We start from the raw sequence: 27242 nt of genomic DNA on the forward strand, positions 1-27242 counted from the left end.
AATGTGAGTCTTCTGAATTCATGTGTGAATAACGACCACCTTAAGTACATGTTAGGATATATATTAATTAACACCTAGAGGTCAACTAAATCAAATTTCACCCTTGTGTGTAAAGGAGCAGTGGCCCTGGCCCTCGCTGCCCAGACCACGTACTAATACTACAGTGGGATTTGAAGAGAAATGGATGGAGAATGGCGCACAAAGGGTTGAGATGAATTGATTGGTGTTTATTACAGTATCAGCGCGCCTTTCATCGTTCGATAAGACGGATCAGCGTACAGTAAACTATGAAAGTAATCCAGCGTCGTCGAGTGACTTTGCTGAACATGACAAACAACGTAAACAATTTGAAACGATGTGCGTTTCTTTCATTCCAATTCTTTCTTATGGAGCATGTTTGCTTTCGTTAACGTGTTAATTCATACGTTAACTGACAAAGAAACATGTCCTAACGTACTTAAGGTGGTCGTTATTCACGCATGAATTCATTAGTTCATTTTTAATTCAGGTCTTCAGTGCATGATTATTCAGGTAAAGTGTTATTGAAAAATCTTTTCCAAAACCCTTATTTATATAGATAGAAGTCACAGATTATTTTTCTGCTTATGTTTCTAGTCCATGATGTCCAACATGTATTTATGCTATTGACTTTAGTTGACACAAGCCACACACACACATTGTGCATTGTGTTTTTATAATTTAAAAGAAAAAATTATTATTATTTTTTTTTAATTGACGAACCTTCTACTGAGCAGTAAGCGTATAGTATAAGCACTGTATATATGTAAGCTTTACCTTTATTAGTTACCAAAGTGGTGTATCTTTAATATTTATGTTTACATAGAAAGGTGTAAACTCTAAGTAAACAAACCAATGATGTGCTTTAAATCATTTCTAAAGACACACTTTATCTACATTTCCAGGCAAAAACATAAGCACCAAGGAAAGGTATAGATAGCTACAGTAGTTTCTCTTCCTTTCTGTGAGAGCACATTCACACTAAAACTCCTCTGACAATTACATTTACATTAACATTTCACCGCTCTGTTCTTCATCGTGTACACTAGGTACAGGATTTTAGACCCTAAAATTCCTTTAAAGTGCACATGGAAATCTCAGAAGTGCAGTGCAGGACTTTGCACAGGACTTTAACTGAGCATCCTCACCAAATCATCATGCAATGATGTATGTGTCACTTACTTCCATGCACCATTGAGCATTACACAATTAGGGCAAGTGTGCATATTGCACGTGCGTCTACATGGGATCTTTTATATACATTAATAGCTGTAAAAACACAAGACTGAAGTGTGATCTTCACCATGCAGTGCAGCTGGGGCAAAATGTCAATCTTGTTTCATACACACACAAACACACACAAACACACACTCCTTTACCAATTGCACTGGAAAACAGGAGAGGTGATATAAATAAATACATAGAAGAAAAAGAAATCCAATCCGAGTTTCTTACCTCGGGTTAATATTCCAGGATAAATCGGGCTGCAGCTATTCAGATCTGGGAGAGAGAGTGAGAGAGACAGTGAGAGAGACAGAGAGAGAGAGAGAAAGAGAGAGAGAAAGAGAGCACTTTCTCCGCTTCAGTCTGATCTCATCTGATCGGTGTGGAGCAGCGACTCCAGCGCGCGCAGGTTGCAATTATGCGACGTCAACAGTGACATGATTCTGCTCTCTCTCTCTCTCTCTCTCTCTCTCTCTCTCTCTCCCACTCTCTCTCACTCTCTTTCCCACTCTCTCTCTCTCCCACTCTCTCGCTTTCTCTCTCTCTCTCCCTCCCACTCTCTCTCTCCCACTTTCTCTCTCTCCCCCACTCTCTTTCTCTCTCTCTCCCACTCGCTTGATTTTCAGTGGGGGGGGGGGGGGGGGGGGGGGGTCTAAGGGGTTTCTTAAAAAAAAAGTGAATATGCAAGTATACCAAAACTGATGCATTAAAGGTGTTATAAAAAATAAAAGTCTCCCGCTCGCTTTCTCTCTCTCTCTCTCTCTCTCTCTCTCTCTCTCTGTCCCCACCCACTTCCTGTACATTCCACTGTGCCTGTGTTTCCACGCCCCCTGCCTGATTTGCACCTAGCTCACACATTTTATGATGCTTTTTGCGGCACTATCTGATGTGTACCGCCCATGTGTCATTTTACAAAATTACAGCACATTTCGGAACGACCCCCTGTCCACCGCCGAAAGCGCCAACAACGAGCACGTGAGCATCAGAACTGGACCATGCAGCAACGGAAGATGTAAAAGAAAGCTCCACGCTTTCTTGTGTGCGTCACTTACCTGGGGAAGAGATGGCGGCACCTGGATGCACTATGGGAAGAAGGCGAGCTGGTGGAGGCAGTGTGCTGCTCTGGGCAATGTTCTGCTGGGAAACCTTGGGGCCTGGCATTCATCTGGACGTTACTTTGTATACAGTGTTTTACGCTTTAGTTGTGTGGTCTATTTTTATCTCTTTTTGTGGAGAGGTGTGAATTGTTTGCTGAGCAGTGGGCTCACACCCATCCCTTATCCCATCGACCCTGCTCACCAGCAGCGACACACAGAGTCACGATACTCTACACACAGAAACCCAACCGCGTCCGGACTCCTCTTATACCAAATCTGCAGCGATAAAATAATTCATTTGTTTAGCCTGATTGAAAATGTTCGATTCATGTGGCAAAAATAAAATATTTTGACATCATTTTAATGCCAACGTTGACAAACAACAAAAAGAATAGTTGTTAATTAAATTAGATTCTCAGGACAGAAATAGAAATATCACACATTACTGAGAACTCAATATAATATAAAATATACAATATAATATAGTTGGCATCCAAAATAAGCAATGAGGACAGAGAGAGAGAGAGAGAGAGAGAGAGAGAGAGAGAGAGAGAGAGAGAGAGAGCACTCTATCTCCTCCTAAATCCCAATTTAACTCCTTCCTACACATCACAGAGTGTTTCCTGTCTTTATGTAAACAAATAAAACACTCCAAGGTAGGAGGGAGTACAAGGGAGGAAAGGCAGAGGCAAAAATAATGACCCAATTGGCCCAGCATAGAGGAGAAGGCACTGAAGGTGCTTCCCGTTACGTCACAGTTTATTCCCGCCTCCGGGTTTCCCTGTAACACACACCCACAACACTGTAACACACACCCATAGCACTGTAACACACACCTACAGCACTGTAGCACACACCCACAACCAATTGTCAATAACCAGTGGCAATAGTACTAATATTACTAGTCATAATGCCTTTATTTAAAACAAACAAACAAACAAAAAAAACAAGGTGAAATATACTTAAAGCCTCAAATCCGCTCCATAAGTGTTGTGACGGCGCCATCTAGTGGTATCACAAGAATAAGGTCTGAATCTGTTTCAGACTATTGAAATTTCTGTTCCTAACTAGAGTACATTCTGCCAAGCAATGATGATGTTGATGACGATGATGATGATGATGATGATAAAATGAACTATGGCTTTGCATTGATAGATGAGGTAAGGGTGAGGAGGGGTGATAAAGAGGAGCTGATATATTGTTCCCAAAACGTGGCCTATATGGTATGTTTACCTGATAAAATGCAGCTACAAGGCAATACCTAATAAACTGGCAGCTGAGTCAATTGTCAATCAATAAATAAATATATTTATCTGATTCTCACTGCCCCGTGCTCAGAGAGGAGCAGCGGACAGGACAGTTTGTAAAATTGTTCTGCAGCCGTCAAGATCTTGTTATACACCAAATAATCAGAAATTAAATCTAATAAAGTGCAGACAGAGTGTCTATAATGTGTGTGTGTGTGTGTGTGTGTGTGTGTGTGTGTGTGTGTGTGTGTGTCTACGATGGGTGTGATAGATTCATTTCAAGTTATGTTGCAATTCATGTTGGTATAATTGATACATTTCAGACTGACTTAAGTTACACACTTAAGTCAACTGATTTGATTTCTCATAATAATACACATATAAGAACTGTAGACAGGTAGCGGAGGGTGTAAACCCACTCTCAGTGCATGCTTGAGTTTGTAGTGTTTCGTTTCCTGAAGTTTTATGGGTTTTTCTTTCTAAACATTATTTTGTTAAAAATGAATCATAAATAGACAGTGTTACTATACTGCTTCATTATAACATTATGAGATAAATCACGTTAAATTAATACTTTCAAATAAAGAGTCTAATCAAGCACGTAGTGTAGGAAATCTGGTTAGTCACGGTATGTAGCATCACACCGCTGTGTCTGCCTGTATCACTATACGCTGTTCTGCTTAATATATACAAATACACTGATAACAACAGGGTCACGTTACATGTTTATTTGACCATAAGTAAGTAAAAGGTATTATACTGTATATACACAGAAACATTAGAAGGGGAATAAAGCAGCCTTGTGGACATTTTTATGTTCTCATGCACTCCCTACTCAGGATACTGAACTACTGGATTCATTCACATCACGGTGATCCACTGAAATGTACATTTATTCAGTTCATAGCCATGACTGTATATATGAGTGGACAAAGTGGTGCCATCGACTCCCATAGCATAGTCGTGAAGCCTAAATTTAGCTGAAAGTTTCCATAATGAAGTGAATTGAGTTTGTTCAAGTCAAAATTGCAGCTAGATTTTTAGAGCTCGGTCATGATTGACAGAGTGAGCATTTGCTAGCTAGCAGATGTTAGCTAATCCCATTGCGTTAATCACAGTAAGGTAACTAGAAGCATATAAATGAAATGAAAATACACTAGTAAACAGCAGTCAAGATTTACACTCAAAACAACATATCTCAGTATATTCGCTCTGAGACCTGCGGGACGTTACCCGTTTAAATGGAAAGGTGCACTTTTTTTTTGTTAAAAATAAAAAAAAAACAACAAAAAAAAACGAGTGACTGGCTAACCTTACCAGGCTACTTAAAGAGTCAATAATAAATTGTTATGAAATGTAGATAGAGTTAGCTGTCCTGGTTTATGCCATCACTACATTCATGTCAGAGACTTTATGGGCTTCGGGTACGTGTTAGAAAATGGGCGCATGTTCATGAGGCTAGATTGTGTTTCTAGTGGTTCAGCAGCCCACTCCAAAACTGTGGCTCAGGTTATCAACCATGGCATTTTAATTAACATCAAATAACCTGATAAAAATGCATTTATTCTTAGCAAACATATTGGGGTAGATATCGCATTCATCTACGTGTATAAGAATGACAGGACACTATTCTCAAAAATAATTTGCGAAGACTTAAACCAAAAAAAACACAAAAAAACGCTTGGCTTGTTTTCCATTCACTTACGCGGGAATGGACGGGGCTAAAAACTGTACTGCAGCCAGCCACTAGAGGGCCTCAGAGACATTCCACTTTACTCTTAAACCCTTATTATGATGTTCGCCCATATTATATATATATATATATATATATATATATATATATATATATATATATATATAAATATATATATATATATATATATATATATATATATATATATATATATATATATATATATATACACACACACACATACACATACAGTCATTGTTCAGAGATGCTTTAATCCAAGGTGACAACCAAGCACAGCTTGGGTTAAAAGTCTCACTCAGGGGATCAGTGTCGACGCTCTGGCAGTCCTGAGATTTGAACTCACAACCTTCTGAACAACAGAACACTCAAATATGTGCAAAAATAAAAATTGGTTTATAAAAAAGGCATTTAAGGTTACATTTTAAACGGTTATTAAGTAACATTAGAAATATAGACATACAGAGAATAGTATAACAAAGTGTATAATTGTTATGGATCTACTGTATAAAATACTAATATTACACATTAAAAAGGAAACAGGAGCGATTCAGGGGACTCGGACGGACCGGAATAAGATGTTGGCATTCTTGGTCTTTATTCGTATTCGGCTGTTCCTCCTGAAATCTGTAGCACAAAATACAGATCTTTACTGATTAAGTAAATAAATAGACTTACACTTAAAGCAATCACATGAAGTACATTATATCTGTGTAATGCTGTTACGAAGTGGTCAGAGTTCAGTGAATGAAGAAACATACCTTTCAGGCAGGTTTTCATGCACAGCCTCTTGAAGGCAAAGTTGTTCTTGTTTCCTCCGCAGCCGCTGTACTTGAAGGCATGACAGCGCTTAGTCATGGAGTTGTAGAAAAATCTCCTCTCCGTGCCATCACATTCGCCCTGTTCCACAGGACTCAGGCAGTAATCGGGAACGTCCAGCTCTAAAAACAAAGAGAGAGAGATAGAGAGAGAGAGAGATATGGCAATAATGTCATTTAGGTTTGTTAGGCAGGTTTAAATGGAACTAGGTTTAGGGTCAGTTTAGAGTTCATGGAAAGTTTAGACCTGACAGACAGACAGACAGACAGAGAGGCAGACAGACAGAGAGGCAGACAGACAAAGTGATAAACACAGACAGAGACAGATTAAACAGATAGATAACAGAGAGAGGGACAACCAGAGCGAGCAACAGACAGACAGAGTCAAAGAGAGACAGACAAACAGACTCGGGACAGACAGACATAAAGACAGAGTGACATGCACATAGAGTGACAGCCAGACAGAGTCAAAGAGAGACAGGCAGACACAGTGACAGACAGACAAACAGACAGATCTATAAAGACAGAGTGATAGGCACACAGGAAGAGTGACAGACAGATAGAGTGACAGCCGGTCTTTGATAGACAAAGACAGACAGATCAGCAAACACAAACAGACAGTGACAAACACAGACAGAGAATCAAAATGACAACACGGACAGAAGTAGTGACAGAGTGATCGACAGAGTGGTAAATAGACAGAACAACAGGCAGACAGAGCAACAAACTCAGACACAAGAAACATAAACGTGAGTGACGGATGCAGACAGACAGACAGAATGACATACAGGCAAAGAGACAGAGTGTGTGACAAACACAGGGAGTGACAGACCGCGTGACTAACACGGGCGGAGAGACAGACAGAGCGACAGACCGCGTGACAAACACGGGCGGAGAGACAGACCTTGTGACAAACACGGGCGGAGAGACAGACAGAGCGACAGCCCGCGTGACAAACACGGGCGGAGAGACAGACAGAGCGACAGACCGCATGACAAACACGGGCGGAGAGACAGACAGAGCGACAGACCGCGTGACAAACACGGGCGGAGAGACAGACAGAGCGACAGACCACGTGACAAACACGGGCGGAGAGACAGACAGAGCGACAGACCGCGTGACAAACACGGGCGGAGAGACAGACAGAGCGACAGACCACGTGACAAACACGGGCGGAGAGACAGACAGAGCGACAGACCGTGTGACAAACACAGGCGGAGAGACAGGGAATAAGAGAAGAGAACTGTCTGTTTACCCGTGTTGGTGTCGAACTCCGGCCTCTGCAGCCTCTGAGGCTGTGTGTGAGACGTGGACCCCGAGTCAACGTCTAAAAGCAACACACGCTTTCATTACAACATTGATGTGCAGTCATGTCAGCCATTTTGAAGATGTCATAATGCACTGAAAAGTGTGATCCTGATGGGTCCTACTATTACACCAGGAACTTTTGATACCACAAACATTATAACGATGGTATGATAATGCACAGGAGTCATGTACCAGGTATAATGACCGCCGGCACATTAGATTCTGCCTTCTCTTCAGCCTTCAGCCCGTCTCGTGGGTCCTCGGTGTCATTACCTGCTGATAGAAAACAAAAATCGGTCATTCTCATTGTCTAAATCTTTCCTCCTATGAACGAACGTTTCGGTCGGCGATTTATACAATGACCGCCAAAAAGACAATTCGTTTCTCATTCATTGCTGGGTTTTAATAACTGATGGAATAAAACAACTCTTGCTGTTGAACTTTACTTAATCTACACTTAAGTTTGTGAGACATTGTTCTTGGCAAATGCTGCACATGGCTGTTGCCTGTGTCCTGTTCTTTGACGGCGACGCCAATCAGTAACGTGGCTGATTAAAGGGTTGTAAAAGTACAAGTGTGTCTCGAGGTTAATAGAACTATAGAGATGCCACACAACACTTAAATGAATTATGTTCAGGGTAGGAGAGAAGAACGACTCGCCGGTTAATCAAGATAATAAGACTGAACCGCAGCCAAGACCGTTAATAATCACAGTTCTGTCTTTAGATCAGACTGAACAAAAAGTCTCTGCTACAAGTCAACACGATCTAATATTTAGTTCAAGGCTGTTGTTTTTTTTTCTTTTTGGAAACTGAATGCAATTTTTTTCCAATAATAATTTAGGAAACTTAATTTCTCTCAATCGCGTTGAAATGTATTAAAAATGACCGAAAAAAGTCAAAATAACGAAATATCGAAATAACGACTGGTGTTTGTAAATCTGACACCAAAAAGTACATTTAGTTGCTGTCGCCTTTCCTCCATCTCATATTTACCCCTGATCCCCAATCACACACCGTCTAAGACTTTATGGCTTCAGGTATGTGTTAGAAAATGGGCGCATGTTCATGAGGGTAGATTGTGTTTCTAGCGGTTCAGCAGCCCACTCCAAAACTGTGGCTCAGGTTATCAACCATGGCATTTTAATTATCATCAAATAACCTGATAAAAATGCATTTATTCTTAGGAAACATATTGGGGTAGATATCGCATTCATTTACGTGTATAAGAACGACAGGACACTATTCTCAAAAATAATTTGCAAAGACTTTTAAGTTTGGCTTGTTTTCCATTCACTTACATGGGAATGGGCGGGGGTAAAAACTGTACTGCAGCCAGCCACTAGAGGGCCTCACAGACATTTCCACTCTACTCTTAAACCCCTGTTACGATGTTCGCCCATAATATATATATATATATATATATATATATATATATATATATATATATATATATATATGTGTGTGTGTGTGTGTGTGTATGTGTGTGTGTGTATTGTTCAGAGATGCTTTAATCCACTGTCTAGTTCTAAAAATATCGTTCTTGCAGTTTATAATGGGATTTAAGAGAACCGTAGTGTGCATTTTAAGTAAGGGGTAAAACACTAGGGCTTATGCTTTTATCGGGAAATAATCGCCGGCGAGGTGGAGTGATGTGGGACTGAGCAGACGCTAAGAAGAAGCGGATTAATTCCCAATAAACGCACGATCAAAATGCCCTCCTATACCGCAGCAATTTGCCAACGACATTAATGAAGAATACGATGTCTTTAATAACCATTTATAATTACATTTAATGACGTGGAACATTCATAAGACAAGTTAGTTCCTCTCGTGTTACTGAGAAACCGCAATGTCCACCATCCTGAAGACTTTCCAGTGTTACAAAACGCAGACAATGGAGACTCCTTCCAGAAATGTTAAATAAACATCTACTTACAGAAGGATTCACCATATCAAGAATAAAGCATTTTTCTTTGTTAAATAACAACATTTAAAAAAAAAAAAAAAAAAAAGAAAAAAAAGAAATCCATTTATTATTAGCCTTAGTTTATATGGAGCCTTAGTGTGTATGAGCAGTTACTATAGAAACTATACCATAATAGGAGCAGAGCATTAATATAAACCTGTAATTTTTCGAACCCAACTGGAACTACTGTCAGAGCTGCTCTCACAGAAAATGTATCAATACTGTCTGCTCAATCAGATTCAAGAATTCAGGAGTGCTGTTGTGTAAAAGAAACGCAACCGTTCCATTACACTGCTGGGAATTTTAAAAAAAAAAAGGTACAACCCGAGTATAAATAAGACAGGAGAATTAATAAATACATACGCGGGCATCGGTCCTGACATTCTTTAAGCGTCCTGAAGTTGTTTGCGTTTCCGAAGCAGCCACCGTAGAAGAAGCGTCTGCACTCGTTCACCTTGCTGTCGAAGAAGTAGCGCGGTACGAGGCCTCGGCAAGGGCCCGGCTCATCCTCCAGGTGGCATGGACTCTTTTTGGCTACAGGAAACAAACAAATCACTTTAAAAAAAGGATGCGAAATGGTGATTTGATCGCTGTTTGTCCTGCTTTAAGAAATGGTTTGGCTAAAACTGACAGTGCCTTGCATAAGTTTTCACCCCCTTGACCTTGTTCATATTTCGCAACTTGCAACCTGGAATTGAAACAGACTTAACTGGGATTTTTATGGCATGGATGTACACAATATATTTCATAACATTAAAGTGTGTGTGTCGGGGGGGGTTGAGGTAGTTTGCAAAAAAAACTCAATAATAATAATAATAAATATCTGTGATTGACTAACCCTTGTTTTGCTGTTAAACCCCTAAATTAGTTGCAACCAGCTCACATCAGAAGTCCTAGAATCCTAGAATGAGTGGAATGGTGAGATCATGTGACACTTAGACACAGGCCGACTCCATAAATACACCTGTTACTGTTCCTCTAAAAGTTTTTAAAAGTAATACCTAAACAAACAGCATCATGAAGACCAAGGAGATATCAAGACAATTCTAGGGAAAAATTCTCTAAAATTATCACCATTAAATCCATTATTTGGGAAAAGAGAGAGAGAGAGAGAGAGAGAGAGAGAGAGAGAGAAAAGAATATGGCACAACAAATGACTCTGTCTAGAGGAGACCATCCCACAGGTAAGGAGCGCTTTAATCAGACAAGTGATGAAGGGTAACTCTGATAAGGCTAACACAATACTACCATCACCATGCTTCACCGTGGTAATGGCGTTCTCAGCATGACTAGCAGTGTTTCTGCCAAACGATAGAAAAAAAAAGGGGTTTAAATTATGGTCTGATCACTCCAGAGAACCGTTTTCCACGGGTGCTGCATCTCCAATCTGCCTTTCAAACTGGATTTCGAATCAGATTTCATTCTGCCCAGGTTTGTAAAGTGTACAGCGTGAACATTTGTCGCAGAAACCTAGAAATCAGACTGATTCACATACGTTGAGTGAAAAACGAACCTAAAACAATATTCCCGATTCCCGGGTGTTCGTTTCTGAAGAGATGCAGATGAGCGATCCTCATGGCAGGCCGTCACTTTGACGTCGGGCCAACCGATGCGGTTTAATTCCAGCTATAAGGACGCAGCCACTTCATTGTTGTGCAAACTTTATTTATAGAAGTTGCTATTTAAAATATTTTGCTTGAGTGGATATCCATCAGGATGTCAGGCAGCCCCAACGTTCTCAGAGCCAAACCATATTAAAGTGCCGTGTCCTTTTGCCTCCTTTTCTCTCAGCTACATCCTGTGCACTGAAACGCGACACAACCTGCCCTAACCAAATCACCAATACCATTTGGATTGATAGCGTAAGGCACAATTTATTCAACAGTAGTTTATTATTTACTGCAGGACCTACTCATACTAACCAGGACGAAACGAGACATATTCATCAGACTTACTCAGCGCCTGCGTAACGATACACATTCAAAATAGATCACGTATAATGTTGCTTAGGCTTTACTTTGTCATCACTAAGCTGAAGCATATTTCCTTCGGTCCTTAAACGGGACGCAAAAACGAGATTTTCCTTACAGAATGTGCTACATTGCTATTTTATACACACCCCACACCCGCTCTCCCTTGCCACATCCCCTTCTCTGAACCCTTTCCACAATACTAAATGCCTCTCTATCATTTTTATCCCAGGTAAAATTAGTTACATGACTACTTAGAATTCAGACAGCTGCAGACTCCAAGATAAAATGATGAACGAAGCTGTTTTTAAAAGCAAAGCGTAGCGATACAATACTTAGCATTTGGTTACAAAACATTACAAAACATAACGTGTGTGCTGCTATTTGTTCATCACATACTTCATTACTTTATTCTCCTAGCTAGCTAGCTAGCTACCTAGCAGTCGGCTAGTCAGCAAACTGGCTAATTAGCTAGTTGATTGATGATAACTCGTTGCTCAGGACAACTAGCATTTTCTCTGGTATCATTATTTGTCCTTAGAGGTTAGAATCTCTTCACAAGAGTGCCACATGCTACTATAAAGGAAATAATTAGCATACCTTTTAGCTGGAAAGCTGGACGCACCTCTGCGTATGGTTCAATGGAAACCGCTAGTTAATACTCTTGCTATACAGCAGGCTAATACATGCCTCTGTCATCATTTTGAATATTATATTATATTATATTATATTATATTATATTATATTATATTATATATATATTAGTTTTTTTGCACCAATACCAAGCGATATGAAGACCAGTGTCCCAAAATGTCTTCTGTACATAAAAAAGGATTTTTATAAGAGCAGCTTTGACAAATTTGCTGTTTATAAATGTATATAATAATATGTGTAGGATCTCAGGGCAAACCAGGCAGCAACGATGTAACAGGAAGAAATAAAACAATGAGCCACATACGATTTAGGGGGCCCAAACCTACACCCTCGGACCATTCAAACCAGAAGTCAAAGACTCTGTCAGGATTGGTACCAGCTAGTCTGGGTTCAATTCAATTCAATTTGATCTGTATAGCGTTTTTAACAATGGACATTGTCTGAAAGCAGCTTTACAGAAACACATAAGCACAGGATAGAGATTTTAAGTGTGTGAATTTATCCCTCTTGAGCAAGCCGGTGGAGACGGTGGTGAGAAAAAACTCCCTGAGATGATACGAGGAAGAAACCTTGAGAGGAACCGGACTCAGAAGGGAACCCGTCCTCATCTGGGTAACGACGGATAGTGTGAAAGTAAAGGAAAGTTCATTATGGCTTCAAAATGAAGTCTAAAAATTAAAAAGTATAGTCGCAAACGTAGTCCCAGCCACCACAGCGAGAATGTCCACGTGGAATTGAGGTCCAAAACCATGTCCATGGTACTTCAAGCGGTACCGTCCTACGCACTCTCCAGGCTGCACTGGGTTGTGGATGAACAAATGACATGAGCAGAACAAATGATTTAATTCTGTCAGTATTTGGTCTGCTTAAACTCACAGGTCAGATTTAGTGAAGGGATTCCTAACCAGACTCTCACATCCATGAATAATGCACAGAGCATCATGGGAAATGTGCAGGGAAACGAGGTTGTTTGTGCATCATCCCTGTTGGTGGAGCTTTTAGTCCCATGGCGTGTTTCTAACCATGTCGCTTTTACACTCACCCAAACACATTCAATATTGCATTGCAAGAAAATGGCCCCTAAAAGCAAAGCTGATGAAGCATATAACTCCCTGTGGATCCACCTCACACTCGAGTTATTTAAGTTGCGCTGCCCACTTTGGCCACTAGATGGAGACATTTGTCCTCCAAACACACATTGCTCATTAGATAAGTGTGGACTGAAGCATTAAAGGCTTCTAGGATTTAAATGAATCTCTCCCAGTGCACAGGGGAAATGATCATTCTAAATCACTGCTCTCTGAAGGAGGAAGAAGGATCTGGAAACGGGTCACTCATCAGGGTGAACATCTTCTCATACACACACACACACACAGAAACTACACACACTGTATCTTCTCCTACACACACACACACACACAGAAACTACACACACTGTATCTTCTCCTACACACACACACACACACACACACACACACTGCATCTTCTCATACACATGCACACACACACACACACACACTGCATCTTCTCACACACACAGACACAGACTACACACACTGCATCTTCTTATACACACACACACACAGACTACACACTGCATCTTCTCTCTCTCACACACAAACACACACAGACTACACACACTGCATCTTCTCATATACACACACACAGAAACTACACACACTGTATCTTCTCCTACACACACACACACTGCATCTTCTCCTACACACACACACACTGCATCTTCTCATACACACAGACTACACACACTGCATCTTCTCACACACACAGACTACACACACTGCATCTTCTCATATACACACACACACAGACTACACACACTGCATCTTCTCATACACACAGACACATACACACACAGACTACACACTGCATCTTCTCTCTCTCTCTCACACACACACACACACACACACACACTGCATCTTCTCATACACACACACACAGACTACACACTGCATCTTCTCATACACACAGACACACACACTGCATCTTCTCATACACACACACTGCATCTTCTCATACACATACACACACAGACTACACACTGCATCTTCTCTCTGTCTCACACACACACACACACAGACTACACACACTGCATCTTCTCTCTGTCTCACACACACACACACCCACGCACAGAAACTACACACACTGCATCTTCTCCTACACACACACACACACACACACACACACAGACTACACACACTGCATCTTCTCATATACATACACAGCATCTTCTCCTACACACACACACATACACACACACACTGCATCTTCTCATACACACACACTGAATCTACACACCCTGCATCTTCTCCTACACGTACACACACACACTGCATCTTCTCATACACATTGACTGACACACACACACACACACACACACACACACACACACACACACACACAGAGACTACACACACTGCATTTTCTCATACACACACACACAGAGTTGAGAGTCAGTACTTCAAAATTTCCAAATGTATCTGTTTTTCCTACAGCTAACACACATGTTTCTGGTCAATCCTTGAAGACTAGCGTGAGCTCCAGAATTATTGGCACCCTCGGTAAAAAAAATTTTTTTTAAATGCTAAAAAATGTATCTGTGGTTAATTAGTTCAGATCACACTGAAAATAATGAGAGAAATTGAACCTGTAATTGCTCTAAGCACATGTTCAGTTTGTCCATATAAGCATTAAAGGTTCCTCCTTATTGTGAGATTATTCATTCATCTTCAGTATTCACTTTATCCTAGATTCTGGATCCGCGCCCTGTTCGGGACGCTGGTCCCGCAGGGCACCAAATGGGCTTTCTCACACATTCACACACACTTCCACACCTATGGGCATTTTAGCATAGCCAATCCAGCAATGTTTTTGGAGGTCTGAAGAAAACCGGATAACCAGGAAAACACCCCCTGGGACATGGGGAAACACATGGAATTCCACACAGACATTAACTCGAGCTCAGGATTGAACCTGGGAACCTGTTCTACAGAAAATGGCACCAAAGTGTCTACACTTTATCCTCGTCAAGAAACGCAGATTTTAAAGCTTCTGTGTGGAATCCCATTCGAGTTTTAGACCAATTAAACTTGAAAAGAATGCTTGAGAAACTTTATTTCTAAAATTTCCATGTTGGATTCTGCTTCACTTCACGTCACACCGGATAAAAGCGTCCACCAGATGAGTAAAAAAAAAATGCAAACGTAGCGTCCATACCGAAGCTCCAACTCTTAGCAAACGATCCCGAAAAGAAATGAATCCGCTTAGGCGGGCTTGTTCTTTTCTGAGCCACGTTTTCAATTTAGGAAGTGATGCACTGAAAGCCACAAATCTGCTCCGTGTGTAACTTTCCATTTCTCTCAATGAACTGGCTGAAGTTTTAATCTGAGACGGGACTATGAGAGACTATGAGAGATTACTCGACACTCTCTGTGCGCAGTGACGTCTCAGGGTTTCCAGAGGCGGTGGAAGGAGATGCAACATGATTCATTAAACCACAGAGCTGGAACCAAGCTGATGTAGCACTTTGTCCTTCTTTTCTAGAACCATGGAAGAAATTAGAATATTTTTGAAGCAGGATTCCTTACTTTTAAATAGGCGACAATAAGAGTGAATTGTATTTCTTATCTGTTTGGAAAAAAAACTGAAGGTACTGAACGAGTGATCGACTTAACAAGCACATTTTAATAAATATTCTAGCAAGTCCTTGCACTTTTTTTTCCTTGTAGTAACATACACCGATCAGCCATAATGTTAAAACCATCTGCCTAATATTTGTGCCACCAAAACAGCTCTAACCCGTCGAGGTATGGACTCCACAACACCTCTGAAGGTGTGCTGTGGTATTTGGCACCAAGACGTTAGCAGCAGATCCTTTACTTCCTCTAAGTTGCGAGGTGCAGCCTCCATGGATCAGACTTGTTTGTCTAGAAGATTCCACAGACGCTCGATCGGATTGATATCTGGGGAATTTGGAGGTTGGATCAACACCTTGAACTCTGTCATGTTCCTCAAACTGTTCCTGAACAATTTCTGCAGTGTTCCAGGACGCATTATCCTGCTGAAAGACGCCACTGTCATTATGGAATACCGTTGCCATGAAGGGGTGTACTCGGTCTGAAACAATGTATAGGAAGGTGGTATGTGTCAAAGTAACATCCAGATGAATACCAGGACCCAAGGTTTCCCAGCAGAACATTGCCCAGAGCATCACACTTCCTCCGCCAGCTCGCCTTCTTCCCATAGTGCATCCTGTTGTCATCTCTTTCCCAGGTAAGTGACGCACACACACCCGGCTGTCCACATGATGTAAAAGAAAACGTGATTCGTCAGACCAGGCCACCTTCTTCCAGTGCTCCGTGGTCCAGTTCTGAAACTGGATTCTGTGCCTCTCCACTCTTTCTCCAGCCTCTGGGACCTTGATTTCCAAATGAAATGGAAACTTTACTTTCATCTGAAAAGAGGACTTTGGATCATTGAGAAACGGTCCGGTTCTTTTTCTCCTTAGCTCAGGTAAGACGCTTCTGGCCTCGTCTCTGGTTCAGGAGTGGCTTGACACTAGGAATACGACACTGCGACATTTCTGTATTATAAATTCTTTATTCTAATATTTTGAGATTTGATTTCCATGAGCTGTAAGCCGTAATCATCAAGACTAAAACAAAAACAGGCTTGAACTTTTTCACTTTGAATGAATGAATCTAGAATATATGAAAGTTCCACCTTTTGAATTAAATTACGGGAAAAAAAACGAACTTTTCCACGATATTTACATTTTTTGAGATGCACCTGTATAGCTAGTGCATTGAGCTAGTTCCTTAGATGGAGGATGTTGTCTACGGCAGTGTCTAAGAGATATTTCCATACTAACAGTGACCTAAGAGTTGAACTGCATATGATCTGACTCTAAACTAGCTGAGTGAGATTTGATAGTGATCTGCGACTCGCGGCTATGAACGCGTTCTGTAACACGGCGCTGACACAACGAACGCAGAGGGAATTCCCTTAGGAGTGGATGGTAATGGAATTTCTTTAACGTCTGAATAGTCGACATCCCGACAGTGGCGATTACGTGAATGTATTAGTTGAGACATTTTATAACCGATGCCAACCTGAGGAACTATCAGAGTGAATATGTAGAAGCTGATATTTCTAGAATGCGTTTTCCTTCATTTGTAAGAGATGTAAGATTTTAACCTTGCATACGTGACCATTTTAAAAAAAGCATAGAGGTCAAATCAGGGCATGACAAGAAGTGGTGTAGGACACGCCCCTCTGTGTAAAAAAACATGAAAGTCACGAGAGTCTGAAAGTACCAACTTTTAGCATGAAGAATATCCATCAAGCCGTGATTCAGCATCGGAATGATTTACAGCTCTGAATAAATGGGATGTGCTGAAGTAGTTTATGCCATTAGAGACAAATGCTCTGCCAAGAAGAACAGAAAAGCATGTTTTTTAGTCTGTCTTTTTTATCTGAATGCCAAGTGAAATCATAAATCTTGCTTCAACTCATCATCTGGACTCAAACTGCACAGTTTCTACTCAAATGTTTTGGCCATTTTTGGCCATTTTCTAAAAAGCGGACACATTTTAAAACAGAAGTGACAACTGGTGAGAAATTTTAAAAGATCATATGGTATTTGAAAGTTTACACGCATACGAAGTCACAAATCTCAGACAATGAAGTTGTTGTCATTACATGAGTTAGTACATGTACATGAGAGCAGCTCTGAGTGGGCGTGTCTAGGATTCAATTTCAGTATGTGTTTGAGTCCATATATGGAAGTCTTCAAACAGGAAGAAGAAGGTCATTGGCAATTTGAGAAAGTATGTACTTAGTTTTCTAATTCCAAGCCAATTTCACAAATGTTCATAATATTCACTACTCATTCACTAGCTAGCTGGCTAAAATAAGCTAATCGAGTGTGATCGTATAACCGCTTCTGAAAGCTGAACACCTAGTCCGAAATATTTAAAAACAAGTTTACAGTATGTATTGCCTCAAAGCCACACCCACCTGCCCCACTCAAAGACTCACCCATCCTTCTGTCTGAAAAAAACGCCCTCCTTGTTCGACAAAATGCTGAGAAAGTTGTACTTTTACATGAATGTAACCCGAAGAGCAGCTAGCTAAAAGCCTGCTAGATAAGAGGCTAAGTAACAGTTAGCTAGATGACAAAAATATATTCGAGATACGGTGTAGAGAACTTCGATAGCTTGACATTTTAGTACATTTTTGGTCTCATGAGAAAGTTCCTGCTTCATCTACTAATGTCCTAGCAATAATCTTAGTCTTCTTCATTCATCGCTGTATAGATATTTCTGTAAAAGATTTAAGTTGTTTATTAAAATGACCTTTAGTAACACTAACTAGGGATCATATTCAGTGTTGAGGCACTCGTTTACAATATTTACACAGGGAAACTTACTGTACTGATACTCAGAGTTGGGTTAAGTCAATTCTCTGGGCTGTATATTCATTTATCGATTCATTCATCACTAAGTGCTTTATCCTGGTCAGGGTAATGTTGGATCCAGAGCCTATCCCGGGAACACTGGGCGTACGGCAGGAATACTCTGGATGGTTCCATCGTAGGGCACATTTATCTAAAGATTGATCCAGATGTGTTTCTATCAGCTATAGTATGAATTCTGGCTAACTTAAGAACTCATGAGGTGAAAAACTCAGCCCTTATCAATATCAATTAGAGTATCATTATCCTCTACTGACTGATAGCTTAGAATATAATGTGCTCTCAGGTTGTGCAATCATACTGTTAATCTTTATGATCTGATTACGTGGAAATGGGAGCGCCCTGCTGTTGAATTCATAAACGCGGTGACACTGTTTACACGGTGACTCCTAGGATGGCGTGTTATTTTATTGAGCTTAAGATAATGTTATCTCAGTCAGCATTTCAGGGATGGGTGACAATCCGCTGAATCAGACTGGAAGGTCAAACCACTCAGCACAACTGACAAAATGGATTACGTAAACCGGTCATTTCATCTGGAAGTGTATGACTCAGAGCTTGGACTGTAGGGAGTACATTTTTAAAAAAAAATCAAATAAATGAAGTGAATATTAAAATGACTGACTTAATTTTGATTAAGTTTGATTCCTACAGACCTCGCTTTCAACATGGCTAGTCACGAATTACGGGGGGAAAAAAACGTTATTTACGTTATTTGTTTGAGCAATGTTTATCAACAAATGGATTAAATAACACTGTAGCTAAATAAAACTTTAGCTAGAAAATACACCTTGTATTTACTGGGGAATTTTCCTTTTGAGCATATTGCTGGCTAGCTAATATCGGTGCTAACTAACTAACTAAGCATGGTGCTATACAAAGAGAGTTTCTAGCTTGTTCAGTCTGCATGGAAAACTTATAAATGATCATTTTTTTTTTTATTAAATGAAAATGAAAGTGTTGCTGATCTAAATGCTTATGGATCTTATTCGTCAAAGTTAGCGCAGCCTGTCAGCCTATGTCTGTCCTTGATTTATATAGTACTGTAGTCTATCCATGACTTTGTAGTTTGTACGCATTTCCGAGAAAATATATCTACAAAATATATGTTTGTTTCCATGGATGAATCTCTAAACTGAGCCCAATAATATAAAACTGTCCTGATATTTTATTAATGATTACAAAGTAATAAAATACGGCATATTCCTTTATATTTTGACATTTTCTTCGTCATCAAACAGATGCAAAAATAACAAACACCGTTAAAATTACACACTGATAATTCATGCGCTAAAAAAGTGAAACTATTGTAGCATTTTCATTCAATCGTTTCAGTCGCCATAACAAAATTACAAGCATTACAATATTGAATATTTTCCGAAATTAAAGTCATTTTATCATGTATCGTTTTCATGGCTAAAAACAATATTATCAAGCAATATTATGATAGGCAAACGTCGCACTTTCTGCGCCCCCCCGGTAAATTCAGCATCTGGCTCATATTTGGGACCCGGATCATTCAATACGTTACTCTCGATAGGCTACTATCGTGTTCATGATTGTCAAAATCAGTATTTTGTTAGCTGACAGCTTCACCATCAGATCCACCTTCAAACGACGCTAATATTCGATTAGAAACTTCTTCTGCAGTAAATCGCTGCGCCATGTTTTGCAAGGTTTCTTTGATGCATGAGGTAATTATGATCGACACATTACGTCATCGTTGTTTACTAAACATGGAAAAAGATCCTACGTGATTCAACTCGTTTTCCTTTTTCAACCTGCAATTTTAACAAGGGTGTGCGGATTTTTTTTTATATCCATTGTACATGTACATACTGTATAACTCATTTAAAAGTCAAGTAGTTCTGCTTTGCTTCCTCTGAATGTTCTGAGAAGCCATGCTGTTTTGCTGAAATTGGAGTTGAGGAGACCATCCTCAGGATGTTCCCGAGTAGGAATTCCGAGATGTACGTAAGCCCTAAGAGGCCATACATTATTATTATTATTATTATTATTATTATTATTATTATTATTATTATTATTACTTTCTTGTTTTGTCATCATCCCAACTTGATTTGGTCTGTGTACCCGACATAACAAATGTTAACATGTTGTTTTTATTGTTCTGGAGGAAGCAAAAGCTTTGTGCAATTCTCAGCATCATGGATGAACAAATTGGATTTTACTTTGACTAGGGACTCACTCAAGCTGAAATACTTGAGTATATAGCTACTTGAGTAAATAGCTCCATGTCTGTCAGTGACTGACATCTACCACATAAGTGTCCGACACTTGAGAACTAGGCTGTCAGGGCTACAATTTTATCGTCGAAGACAGTATAGCGACCCTGAATATGTAGTAGTTTCACCGCCAGCCAACTTGAGGGACCGGGACATCTACATGGTGACAGAATGACATTTGAAAGATGCTATTTAACTGCTTTTCAGCTTTTTGTGATGTCAAGATCATGAGAAAACAAGAAAGGAAAAAATAATAATGCATGGCTTCTTAGGGCTTCTGCAGATTTAGAGAGTGTTTTCTTTGTTTCTTTTCTTAGTCGGAAATTACTTTACTCGAATGCAGCATTAGTCACGTAGGAGTCTTCTGGAGTTTAGGTCCTAGGAGTATAGACCTATGCCTTTCCTCCATCACCCAGTCGTGACAATTCAGATACATTTCCCATTCCCGTTTCCTGTCAACCTCTGCATTTCCCTGAACAAGTGCAGAACTCTCTTCACCCTTGCTGAGCACCGTCAATTTCATCTTAAGTGGGAAAAAAAAAAAAAAAAAGAAGTAAAACCCACTTACTTACCTTTCACCAGACACATTTCTTCGCATTCCTCTGCCGTCTCGAAATTATTTTCGTTGCCCTGACAGCCGCCGTACTCAAACGGCTCACAGCGGAACGTCTCGACGTTGAAGTAGAATCTGTCCTTTAACGCCTTGCAGGGCCCTTCATCCTTCTTTAAGGCACACCAGTGATGGAAAATCTTGAGAGGAGGTTGCTCTCCATCTGCAGAGATGAACAAGAGGGCCAAGGTTATAACTAGGCCGTGAAAGGATTCAGAAAAAAATTCATTACCGTGGATCTGTGTTCACCTCTGAACATGTGACTTTGCATAAAAGTAGTGAAAGCAGGATGTCGGAATGTCAAAGTAACTTCACCATTAGAAGAATAAAGACTCCTAAAACTGTGATATTCTTTCATCTGCCTGGTGCCCCTTTGCTTTTCACACTTCATGGGGTGACAGAAACAAAGAAGCCTGACTAATTCACTGACTTTAAAGTGCACTACGCGCTGCCACTATAAATGCGTTTAAGTGCTAAGTGCAAACTTAGACCGACCCAGACCATCTCTTCTGACACGACAGTGTTAAAATGGTATTTTTCCTTCTGTTATTTTGATTATGATCAATATAAACAATATTTATAGAAATGGGACCCTGTACATTATAAACCTATATATCTTAAGATGGATCAATCCTAAAATCTAAATAAGACAGCTTCATCATTATCAAGTGTCATGTTATTTTGAGGAAAAATAAAATAAAATAAATAGCAAGTTTGCCCTGTTGAGCAAGCAATTTGGGGCGTTTTTTTTTACCATGAAGTGCAAAACGAAGGATGGAAACAATACAAAACGGTGAATTTTACACCGACAGCGTAATTTACTGCCGCCTTGAAGTCTGAACTGAAATGATGCTCAAGTAAAATAATCAGAAAGTTCCTTGAATTTTTACACATGGTTTCGTATTGCATATTCACCCACACGTTTACACCTCTGATGATGACAGCAATTAAACAACATCATTATTTTATGCTTATACAGGTGCATCTCAAAAAATCTGAATATCATGGAAAAGTTCCACCCCCCCCGTAATTTAATTCAAAAAGTGGAACTTTCATATATTTTAGATTCATTACACATAAAGTGAAATATTTCAACCCTTTTTTTTGTCTTAATCTCGATGATTACGGCTTACAGCTCATGGAAATTAAAAATCCGGCATCTCAAAATATTCGAATAAAGAATTTATAATACAGAAATGTCGACTTTCTGAAAAGTATGTTAATTTATGCGCTGATACTTGGTCAAGGCTTTAATCCTTTTGCAGGAATTACTGCATCAACACGGCGTGGCATGGAGGCGATCAGCCTGTGGCACTGCTGAGGTGTTCTGGAAGCCCAGGTTGCTTTGAGAGCGGTCTTCAGCTCGTCTGTATTGTTGGGTCTGGTGTCTCTCGTAGATTCTCTATGGGGTTCGGGTCAGGCGAGTCGGCTGGATGATCAAGCACAGTAATACCATGGTCAGAAAACCAGTTACTAGAAGTTTTGGCGCTATGGGCAGGTGCAGAGTCCTGCTGGAAAAGGAAATCAGCATCTCCATAAAGCTCGTCAACAGATGGAAATCTCCTGGTAGACGCTGCATCGACTCTCGACTTGAGAAAACACAGTGGACCAACACCTGCAGATGACATGGCAACCCAAATCATCACTGACGGTGGAAACTTTACAGTTGGAAGCTACTTGGATTCTGTTCTTCTCCACTCTTCCTCCAGACTCTGGGACCTTGATTTCCAAATCAAATGCAACATTTACTTTCGTCTGAAAAGATGACGTTGGACCGTTCAGCAACGGTTGGGTTCTTTACTCCTTAGTCCAGGTAAGATGCTTCTGGCGTTGTCTCTGGTTCAGGAGTGGCTTGACACTAGGAATGCAACACTGCGACATTTCTATATTATAAATTCTTTATTCTAATATTTAGAATTTTTGATTTCCGTGAGCCGTAAGCCGTAATTACCGAGATTAAAACAAAAAAAGGCTTGAAATATTTCACTTTATGTGTAAGGAATCTATAATGTATGAAAGTTCCACTTTTTGAATTGAAAAAATGTCACTTTTTCACAATATTCTAAATTTTTTAGATGCACCTGTATTGTATTTATTTATTTTTTTTAATGTTATTTATAAATTAAAAGGTTGTAAGAGGTTGATCAGTTGTGAGTTTTAATTGATTCTTTTAAATGGAATTTCAGTTACTTCCAGAAGTCTCTTTAGGTTCTCAAAAACATAAATCTAATTTACATATTGTTAGCACATTTGCCTCACACCTCCAGAGTTGAGGGTTCGACTCCTGCCGCCGCACTGTATGTGCGAAGTCTGCATGTCGTCCCCCTGCTTTGGGGGTTTCCTCCCCAGTCCAAAGATACGTATTGTAGGCTGATTGACATGTCCAAAAGTGTCCGTGGTGTATGAATGTGAGTGTATGTGTGATTGTGCCCTGAAATGAATTGGCAACCTGTCCATGGTGTACCCCACCTTGTGCCTCATGCACCCTGGAATAGGCTCCAGGTTCCCCATGACCCAGTAAGGATAAGCGGTACAGAAAATGGATGGATGGATGGACATGGGCGATCTCGTGATTTAACATAATACAGCCGGTAATAATGTTTAACATTGACCAATGTTAAGCTAACATTAGCTAAGATTAAGAAGATGCCCAAAGTGTTAGGGTTAATTGTGAGCTGTGATGATAACACTGCATGTTCGTTTTCAAGTATTAAAGATCATCAGACAAAAGTGTAGATGGTGAATGAAAGGTAAAGATGGGAATGTATAGGGCATTAGCCAGTTTCGTGCAGGTCTTTCTGACAGAATTGAACATTTACAGCATTTGGCAGACACCCTTATCCACAGTGACTTACGTTTATCTTAATTTATACAACTGAGCAGTTCAGGGCCTTGCTCAAGGGCCCGGCAGTGACGGGATTTTAACTAACAACCTTATGATCAGTAAGCCAACGTCTTAAACACTTAACCACTTCAATTATTTGATAACTTCCATAGTCTTGCCCTTGAAGATAAAATAAATGTTAATCTAGAACATCCGCTAGACTGACTAAACCTATCCAGACCTTCTATGTTCATATTTTCTTTTCTAATTTCTGGAGGGTGCGGTGGGAGTCAGGGGTGAGGTGTTTTGGTTGCACAGGTGGGAGTATGAATAACAGATGGAGACAGAAATGTTTTTACATTCTTTTTCAGATTCATTAGGTTCACACACACAGTGCTTCAAGTTAGCATGCATGTCACTCTCAGTTAAAAAAACAAAAACAAAACAAAACAAAAAAAAAACCTAAACAGGTTATTGAATAAAATGCTTTAAAATAAGAAACAGAATAAGTTGGAATGGGTTAAGTCTGACAGCTGGTTGAAGAATGACTGGGATAAAAGAGCATGTGGAGAAAATGAAATCCACAGTTATGGCTTTTGCAATATGGTACCTGCTGTTCACACCATCTACAGAGAGAGAGAGAGAGAGAGAGAGAGAGAGAGAGAGAGAGAGAGAGAGAGAGAGAGAGAGAGAGAGAGAGAGAGAGAGAGAGAGAGAGAGAGAGAGAGAGAGAGAGAGAGAGAGAGAGAGAGAGAGAGAGAGAGAGAGAGAGAGAGAGAGAGAGAGAGAGAGAGAGCGCAGATGGTCTGGTGTTTAACTGACAGCTCCCTACTTGCAGGTCATCCACTTGACCTTCAGTACCCTGAACTCCGAATCACAAAATGGATTTCCCAGCTGAACTAAAAACAAAGCTAGCTTGTGACTTGGCCGCTAAGCATCTTCCAAATGCGCAAAATAACACACCTGTTTTGTGCCTTAATGAATATGTTCTTTTCTACATAACGCTGCAAAAATAAGAGGCACATAGCCGAGGTGCAAATAGCGGCAGCGGTGTGATTTACTGCAGCTTGGAAGACAATTTGGGGATGGTGATTGCTTGGCAAATTAACACGACTAAAGAGCGGGTATTAAATTTGTGTAAACCCACTTTCACCTCTAGAAGACAAAATAAAATGTATCTCAAAATGATGGCTCAGTAAATTCATAGTCATAGTAAATTTTTCATATTAGATATTCACTGCACCTGCAAAGAGCCTGTGGAGAACAAAAAAATCCCAATCATTTATTTAGTGCTCATACTGTATTTTAACAGTTTTCCAATGCACCTCGCCATCGTTATATTTAATGCACTTAATGCGTATGTCTATTCATTCCTGTGTTTCCTGTTCAGCTGGGAAATCCATTCCCATTCTCGGAATCCATCGGGGTTATGTGTTTAGGTACAGCTTTCAGTGTACTGAAGGTCAAGTGGATGACCTGCCAGTAGGAAGCTGTCAATTAAGCTCCAGACCATCTGCTCGCTTGCTCACTCTCTCTCTCTCTCTCTCTCTCTCTCTCTCTCTCTCTCTCTCTCTCTCTCTCTCATATAATTTTAGTTATCTGGAAGTCTGTTTTGGATCACAAACATTTAGAATGTATGTAAATGTTCTTTGTGAGTATTCACCTACATCACACCCACTAACCCACTGCACACGCAATTTCTCCGTTTATACACGCCTCTTTTACGTGGCATCTGAGTAATCTAGTGCCAGGTTATTCGTTTCGTTCATCTCACATTTATACTCTTTTGGTTATTTTATTAGGCGATTTGTCATCCCCCTCCCCTTCATCCATAAACAGACACACCACAGGACTAGTAAATTGTGCAACACTACAGTCAATAATTACACCCTACAAAGGAGAAGACGAGCATAATAAACTAAAAAAAGTCAATAGCATTTATAAAGGCTGCTTACATGCAGAAGGCCTCAGATGTGCTGCCTGTTATAGCATTGCTTTTTTTTAAAGCTTGCTAGAAACTGGTCCAAATCGCCCAGAATCCCACACAGTGATGACTATTCACTCTGACCTTCACATGCACAATCAGATGTGCCGAGGCTAGCAAAACCCTCGTGTACCGTTCTCTACTTAGCCATGAGACATTTTTGAACGTCATGAGGTAATATTTTGTTAAATGCTAGAATTAGAAGATGTAGGTGATAACTGGAAATGATTTAGATATTTGATGGAACAAGTGTTTACTTTTTTTCCTGACAGAATTTAATTGCTGACACTGGGTAAAATGTAATAAATTGTTTTTAAAAATCTACACGTTCAAGAACTTTCGACTTGCAGTGTCTATACAGTATTGTTTTGGGCAGATACATAAGAAAAGCGTTTTCAAAATGAGCTGTGTTAGCATGGCCTCTTAGCGTATACAGTCCCCTCCAAAAAGTATTGGAACAGCAAGGCGAATTCTATTGTTTTCGCTATATACGTTGAAGACATCTGGGTTTGAGATCAAAAGATGAATATGAGACGACAGATCAGAATATCAGAATTTCATTTCCTCATATTTACATCTAGATGTGTTAAACAACTAAGAACAGGGCACCTTTTAATTTGAATAATACTGCTTATTGTAGATGTGTCCTGTTAAATTGATTGTTTAAAGAATTTACAGGTCTGAATGTCTACTCTTGGTTGGAGCCTCAGGGTTCGCTGTTGAAGACTAGATTTGTTAAAAAGGACAAACCAAAATGAAGACCAGAGAGCTGTCTATGGGAGAAAAGCATGTCCTTGCAAAAGCATTGGGCATAGCCAATACAACAATTTGGAATGTCCTGAAAAACAAAAGAAACCACTGTTGTGGTTAGAAATTCTGATCTATCATGTTAAATTCATCTTTTGATCTCAAACCCAAATATTTTCAGTGTACAGTGAAAACAATAGAATTGGCCTTGCTGTTCCAATACTTTTAAAGGGATCTGTAATAAATCTTATATGAATGATAGCTATGGAAACAGACACACATACTACTTTCCATGCTTCAGAATGCTCCCAAGTTTGTGTTCCAGC

General features: G+C 40.0%; 2 protein-coding genes and 1 long non-coding RNA gene across 5 annotated transcripts in view; 1 reads left to right on the plus strand and 2 right to left on the minus strand.

The window, feature by feature from the left end:
* Positions 1–1776, minus strand: part of calcrla (calcitonin receptor-like a) — a 56385-nt gene extending 54609 nt beyond the window's left edge. The window contains exon 1 of one of the 2 annotated variants that reach the window (XM_017470596.3): positions 1474–1776. The gene's annotated coding sequence lies outside the window, so the exon portion shown is untranslated. The remainder of the gene's footprint in view (positions 1–1473) is intronic. The other variant, XM_017470597.3, reaches the window with a different exon arrangement.
* LOC124628270 (uncharacterized) overlaps positions 1–2697 on the plus strand; it is a 36680-nt gene extending 33983 nt beyond the window's left edge. The window contains exon 2 of the long non-coding RNA XR_006982712.2: positions 2166–2697. This is a non-coding gene — a long non-coding RNA (uncharacterized LOC124628270). The remainder of the gene's footprint in view (positions 1–2165) is intronic.
* Positions 2698–5531: 2834 nt separating this feature from the next.
* tfpia (tissue factor pathway inhibitor a) overlaps positions 5532–27242 on the minus strand; it is a 40454-nt gene continuing 18743 nt past the window's right edge. Inside the window, exons 2-7 of one of the 2 annotated variants that reach the window (XM_017470653.3) lie at positions 21324–21524; positions 9755–9925; positions 7616–7696; positions 7371–7442; positions 6059–6238; positions 5532–5924 (exon numbers count right to left, since the gene is read on the minus strand). In XM_017470653.3, coding sequence (XP_017326142.1) covers positions 5848–5924; positions 6059–6238; positions 7371–7442; positions 7616–7696; positions 9755–9925; positions 21324–21524 — 782 coding nt within the window. In that variant the 3' untranslated portion in view covers positions 5532–5847. Of the gene's footprint in view, positions 5925–6058; positions 6239–7370; positions 7443–7615; positions 7700–9754; positions 9926–21323; positions 21525–27242 lie in introns of both variants that reach the window. The other variant, XM_017470652.3, reaches the window with a different exon arrangement.

This window comes from Ictalurus punctatus, chromosome 6 (genome assembly GCF_001660625.3).
Source record: "Ictalurus punctatus breed USDA103 chromosome 6, Coco_2.0, whole genome shotgun sequence".
NCBI lineage: Eukaryota > Metazoa > Chordata > Actinopteri > Siluriformes > Ictaluridae > Ictalurus > Ictalurus punctatus.